The sequence below is a fragment of the Egretta garzetta genome, unplaced genomic scaffold (genome assembly GCF_000687185.1).
Source record: "Egretta garzetta isolate BGI_Z169 unplaced genomic scaffold, ASM68718v1 scaffold163, whole genome shotgun sequence".
NCBI lineage: Eukaryota > Metazoa > Chordata > Aves > Pelecaniformes > Ardeidae > Egretta > Egretta garzetta.
The window spans coordinates 4,655,964-4,662,306 of NW_009259308.1; the positions used below are offsets into that span (position 1 = coordinate 4,655,964).

At 45.0% G+C, this 6,343-nt stretch overlaps 1 protein-coding gene across 1 annotated transcript in view; it reads right to left on the reverse strand.

The window, feature by feature from the left end:
* PGM1 (phosphoglucomutase 1) overlaps window positions 1-6,343 on the reverse strand; it is a 15,545-nt gene that overhangs the window by 2,515 nt on the left and 6,687 nt on the right. The window contains exons 6-9 of the mRNA XM_009636223.2: window positions 6,000-6,154; window positions 5,256-5,371; window positions 1,931-2,066; window positions 184-367 (exon numbers count right to left, since the gene is read on the reverse strand). Of these exons, the coding sequence (XP_009634518.1) occupies window positions 184-367; window positions 1,931-2,066; window positions 5,256-5,371; window positions 6,000-6,154 (591 nt within the window). The remainder of the gene's footprint in view (window positions 1-183; window positions 368-1,930; window positions 2,067-5,255; window positions 5,372-5,999; window positions 6,155-6,343) is intronic.

The following is a 6,343-nucleotide window of genomic DNA, read 5'->3' on the forward strand; positions in this document are numbered from 1 at the left end:
TCCAGACCCTTCCCTCTCCAAGGCAGCAATTTCCCTCACTCAGGGCAGAAACATTTTTTCAAGGAACAACTGTAACATTTGACTTTAAAGCAGGTAAAAATGCAACAGACCAAGATTAAGCCCAAAACACACAGCACAACACCCCTCTGAGGCCATGTTCAGCCCAGGCAAGGCTACGCCCACCTGGTTTCTAGAGACACTTCCATCCACGGGATCGTTGTACTCAAAATTATCAGCTTTCTCAACCGTGTAGACTTTGTCACCACATGACAACTGCTTCCCCACAAAGGACCGGTCAAACATTACAGTCTCCAATTCCTTCATCATTTTGTTAGCTGCATCTGCATCCACCTCTTCATAGTCGTACCTACAACCAGTCACCACAAAACAAGTATTAGCAAGGGGAGGCTGTAATGAGTATCAATGTTTTGCAATGCCCTTGTTTAAACACTGCGGTCTGCCCCATAGATGTTCTCTATGCCCTTACTGGAGGAGAGGACAAGAAGAAAAGAAAGGAGGATCTGTGTGCAGCATTATCACTACGATCCAATACAAATCCGTGGGGTACACTGCAACATACCACAGACACTCGGTGTCAGGAGAGATGAAAGCGCAAATTGTGCTGTCTTGCGCTCGGTTTATCGAAGACAGAGGGCTAGACTCCAACAATGCTGACTGCAAAGAATTTATTCTAATTCTGCTGATAGGATCTCAACAGGTTCCTCACGATAACAATTTCACCTGAACATCCTCATGTGCGTCCCCACAGCAAAATGCAGGTGTGATTGCAGCATATGATAACATACCAGTGCCAGCTTTGATCTCATTAACCTGGGTAAGAGAGGCAGCAGAAAGCGGCTGAAGCACACATCGGGATCTGACACTTTGTACTCTGATTGCCAGTGTGATTTGCGCCGCTTTTATTTGCCCAGCTGGGTAGATGAAGCATGCACAGGCTTGCTAACCTGCCTCCCATCACATTTAGCTTTCTGTGCAACATACCTCTGGTGCTAAAAGACTGCCTTTTTATTCTAGACTTTGGCATTTTTTCCATGGGTTTAAATGCCTCAGCTGTATGCTGGCTTTATGGTGTGGGGGGAAAAAAAAGAAACAAGAAGAAAAAAAAAAAAAAAAAGGAAAAGGCAAGTTCTTCCATTTAGCAGTTTGAGACAGAATTTTCATCTAGGTCTTCCAAGATGAATGATTTCTGCGCCCCAACTGTATGCGGGCTTTATGGGGGGGGGGGAAAAAAAAAAAACAAAAAAAAAAAAAAAAAAAAAAGGAAAAGGCAAGTTCTTCCATTTAGCAGTTTGAGACAGAATTTTCATCTAGGTCTTCCAAGATGAATGATTTCTGCCTAATGCTTTCACTGCAGATGGCATTCCCACCTCTGCTTACATGCAGGTTGGTTCTCACTCCTTCCCTTTTCATCTTCCATGTCTACTGCAGTTGAAATTAGGGTATTTTGGAACTGGACAGAAATTCAATCAGGGAAATAATGGCCTAGGAGCTGGGCATCCATTCAGTAAGCCACTGCCACCATGAAGATATTAAAATTAGCTTGTGATTTGTGGTCTCAAGAAACATACTGTTCCAATGGCAAAAACAACTGTTGCAAGAAAAAAAAAAAATCTCCATTAGAAGAAAAAAAGGATGCCTTGCAGATATAAAATGTACAGCCTTTGCAGACTTTGATACTAAATTTATGTTTGGAATATCAAAACCTAAACTGAACATCATGGAAGGTTAAGGTGAATACCCACTGTTTTACCTATCCCAGATATGTTGCATACTGCAGCAAACGGATTGGGGAGTTTGAAATTACTGCAGCAACACAGAAACAGCAAGTGTAATGAGGCAGGAACAGCACTGCGGTCACACGCTGGTGCCATCAGTGCTGGGGGCTCTGCCCTTGGAGCACCTTCCCCACCTGGTGAAGAAGTTCCTGCCATATTTCTGCCAGTGATCCTTCATGATGTCCTCCACGCTCTGCTTGCGGGTGGCTAGTATGGACAGCCAAGCCAGGACAGCCCACAGCCCGTCCTTCTCACGGATGTGGTCAGAGCCTGCAAGAGAGCCACAGCAGAAACACATTTCCCACCTATTTCACACGAGAGTCTGTGCTACAGCCCTACCTTGTCTTCTCCATCCAACTGGCAGCCGTACAAACTCACAAATGGAAGGCATTTCATGAGCTTGATCCCTGCTGCATTGTTAAAACGGTTCAAGATATCATCTGCTTTTAGCTATAGCCCAAATAAAACATTCGGCCCCTTTTAACACACACACACACACACACACACACACACTCTCATTGTTCACAGATCCTTAATTTTGTTCCCAAGGAAGTAATGGGGAATGCACAGTAAAAAGGTCATCAAAAAAAAAAAAAAAAAAGCAAGCAGTCAAATGCAAAGGAACAGCTCAGGAAGGACTAACATCAACCTCTTCAAGCAGCTGTCACGTACCATCTGCCAGATCAGCATACTCTGATCAGCACATATTCTGGCTGAGCACCAAGAAAAATGTCAGCCCTTGCTGAGGAAGCCAAACCCTAATGACTCTGAAATTACCCCACATCGGAGAGAAGAGCAGCCTGCCGGGCAGCACCAGCCACCGGGGCTGGCCAACAGCAGTGCGAGGAAAGACTTCATTCACGTGCAGAAGCCAGAAGAGAGCCTCGCGCCTGCTATCACTCCCACATGCCAGGCACTGAAAGGCTGTAAAAGACCCTGTTTTGGCTACAAGAGGATTCCTCCAAAGCACAGAGAGTAGGAGGCCATCAGGGGCCAGCCCAGCCTTGCCCTGGGAGCACACCGGACAGGGGCTGGCAGTGTTGGGGCAGGGACTGCACAGCACCAAGGCCCTCAGGAAACCCGAGAAGATATTGCAACTTGGGCAGCACCCTGAACACCTAAATTAAACAAGGGATCAAATGGCAGCCCAGAATACACCCAACCCAGACTCCATGCTTCTGGCTTGCAAGTTTGGTACTGTGCCCCACAGATGCACAACTTCTGAGTTTTATCCTTTGAGCTCTGGAAAACCTCCAAACAGGTATTAATGAAATCCCAAGGAGCCAGGGTACGCCTGCTAATGCAAAGAGCACTCCAGAGCTGCCATTTTACCCTCTCAAGAATTGCCAGAGCGGGCAATCGTCTGGGGAAAGGCTGGGGCATGGGTTATGTGGCGCTTTACACAAATCCCACTATTGTGGACGCAGCGATAAATTATCCTCACGGTTCTTTACAGCAGAGAGGGCTGTACAGAGGTGATGGAGAGGAATGCTAAATAAACAGAAGTCCCATGTGATGTATCAACTTATTGCTGGAATAAAATACCCAAGAAAGCAAGCAGGAATTCTGTCATGTCGCATTACTCTAATTGCTCCTGGACTCCAGTCCCACCGGGTCACAGTTTGTTTCAATTTTTACTGGGTCTATTTGGCTGCTCCTTCACCTCTCTCCCCATTGGCACTCACATTCTGTCTGCTTCCAAACAACTCCTCATCAACTACTATCAACCAACCTTCCTTGCCCCTTTGCATTCCCTAAAGAGCATTTGCCAGATGGACAAACCCCCTTTGCATTGTAGGGGACTTCCAACACTCCCGGGCCCTTTCTGAATCTGTCCCCCCCAAAACTACTTCAGTCCCTGGCCATTCAGACGTGATGCTGCATGGCCAAAATCCCAAACCTCTCTCTCAGCCCCTGCTGCAAATGGAATCAGTCACTTTTATTTGTAATGTAGAGTCACTTACCTACTGGGGGATGGAGAGAAACTATGAGCTCATTGCTCATACAATAAAGGATGGAAACAATTTGAGAGAGCTGCTCATTAGAGACCATCTCCTATCAGCAGCTCCATGAATCATTTGGTGCTTTTTGTTTTTATTTATTTACTGAAATGCCGGTGCCCTCTCATTAGCCAAAGTCCAGAACATAAAATTAACTCATGTTGAAATCATTCAGGGCAAAACTCCAAGATCTTCCTTTACTCACAATTTACTTCAAGATTTCTTTATAGAATACCACATTTTCTGAAATTCCTCTTTCCTTCCAACCTGAGGCCAAATCCCATGTATCCGAATAGCATTTTGTTGTGAAAATATTGCCACTGAAGACTGCTTCAGCCCTACAGCAAACTGCTTTCAACCAGAGTCTGTGATGCCATTTCCTCAGCTACAGAAAAGCTGGGGTAATCCTTTTGTGTCAAGTTGTGCACCCCAGTTCCACAAAGCACTTAATTTCAGGCATTTGGGGATTTAAGGCCATCCCTGCTCTGCAAGACACCCACACAGAGGCTAAAATGCTCTTCTGAAATATGGGGTGGTGGAATGAAAATACGCCAGGTTTGAGCCTGAAATCATCCACCCTAAATCCCCTCAAGACCCTATGCTTTGCATCTCCTATCAGCTGCCCCTGGTCTTCAGAGGTCTCTAGAGGACAGGAAAAACAAGATCTCAGAGAAACTCAGCCTTCGTGCATGAATTAGGTGCTGACCTCCTGCATGCAGGGAAGGACCCATTTCCACAGTCAGGACGTTAAAACCATGTGGTAGATGCCACGGGAGAACTCAAACTGCCAAGGCCTCCCGGGAACACTGCGTGTTTTGAGCATGCCGCTCCAATGCAGACCAAAATCTGCTCACTTTAACTTCCCTGCACAAATAATAGTTTTGTGTCACGTGCACACCCCTAGTAAATTCCTTAAGATGTTCACTTTGTTTCTCAGTAACCTAATAACTTGCTTAGACTGTTCAAAGGCAAGTGTTAATTTAAACTTTATAAATCATACCTTGTTTTTAGAACAGGGAAATGAGGGCCCTATTAAGCTCAGAGATTTAATAGTGACCTGAAACCTTCCCTAATAAAACTGCATGCTCCAAACCATATTTCTTTCCAGAAATGAAAACATTTAGAAGGTTTTCCTGGCCACCAAGAGTTGAAAAATACATTTAACACTGCACTTAATCCCCATAGACTCAATGACCGGGCTAGTAAAGAGGCCCTTAAACTTCCTGCATATCTACATATGCCTTCCTAAATAACTGAAAGGAGAACTAGCTCTTGCCTGACAAAACTTTTAGCATTGTGTTCGTTTCCACCAGTGATTCTCGCAAGCCTTTTTTTTATTTTACTATTTTAGAAACATTAACAACTATACATGTAAGATAAATCCCAAGCTACCCAGCACAATGAAGAACTATGAGCAGGAATAATACCATCATTGGTGAAATCAGGAACGCTGACTTACCAGTACCAAAACTTTCCTCTCCACACAAAGACAGTTTGTTTGCATCCATCAAGTTTCCAAAGAACTTCCAGCCAGTTGGAGTTTCATACAAAGCAATCTTTGTAGCATGGGCCACCCTTCAAAGGTAAGAAGGCTCAGTCACATCACAGCTGGACTCTCAGCGCTCCCATGTGAAATACTGCTGTAGGAGCTTCTGTAGCTACCCAGCACCTCTTTTGGGGTACCACTGAAAGCAGGTCACGCCACTGTTTTGTTTTGGTTTGGTTTTTTTTTTTTTTTTACAATGAACAATTCTTTGTACAGCAATCCTCTATGTTATCTCAGAGTAACATCTGGGAAGCAGGTGGGATACGCAACTAAAGAATAAATATAAACACATAACTCTTCTAAAGCCATTTTAAGTTGTAGATCTCAAAGCATTTAACAAAGAAAGTATCACTATCAAATTAAAAAAAAGGGGGTGGGGGGGTGAGGAGGATCATTTGTTTGGGCTTATCTGCAGAGAAGAGAAAGAGCCAAGAGCAGAGCCTAGCTCTACCATGTCCCCAAACAGGATTTAATCCATTAAACTTCACTGCCTCCCCTGGCAGCCAGCCCGCAGCAGCCCTGGCGCTGCTTCACCCTTCAGGCAGACCATGCACTCACTCCCCACTACAGACACCTGTTAAACCACAAAAAAAGGGACAGTCCCTCTCCTTGGCAGGGTTCCCCTCCCCTCTCCCACCGCGCACAGTTGGATGCTACCTATCAAGAGCCCCACTGGTGGGCATGCTCCGGGCAAAGCCACGAACTCCAGTCTGCTGGAAATAAGGGATACTGAAAATATTGGCAGCGATGACAGCGACAGAATCGGAGGGGTTCACAAAGAAGCCATGTTTCCCAAGAATCATGTTGCGATCCTGGTGAAGACAAGAGAGAAACAGCTCTCATCCCTGTTCAGCACAAAAAGGCTGCAATGGCAGAAGTTGTTCTACTTGGCAGGTACAGCCTATAAACCCAAACTCACAGAGATTTTTTGATTGCACTGAAATAAATACAGAGCCTTGAAAAAGTTAAATAGCAACACCTGTGTGGTATTTCACCTTCCT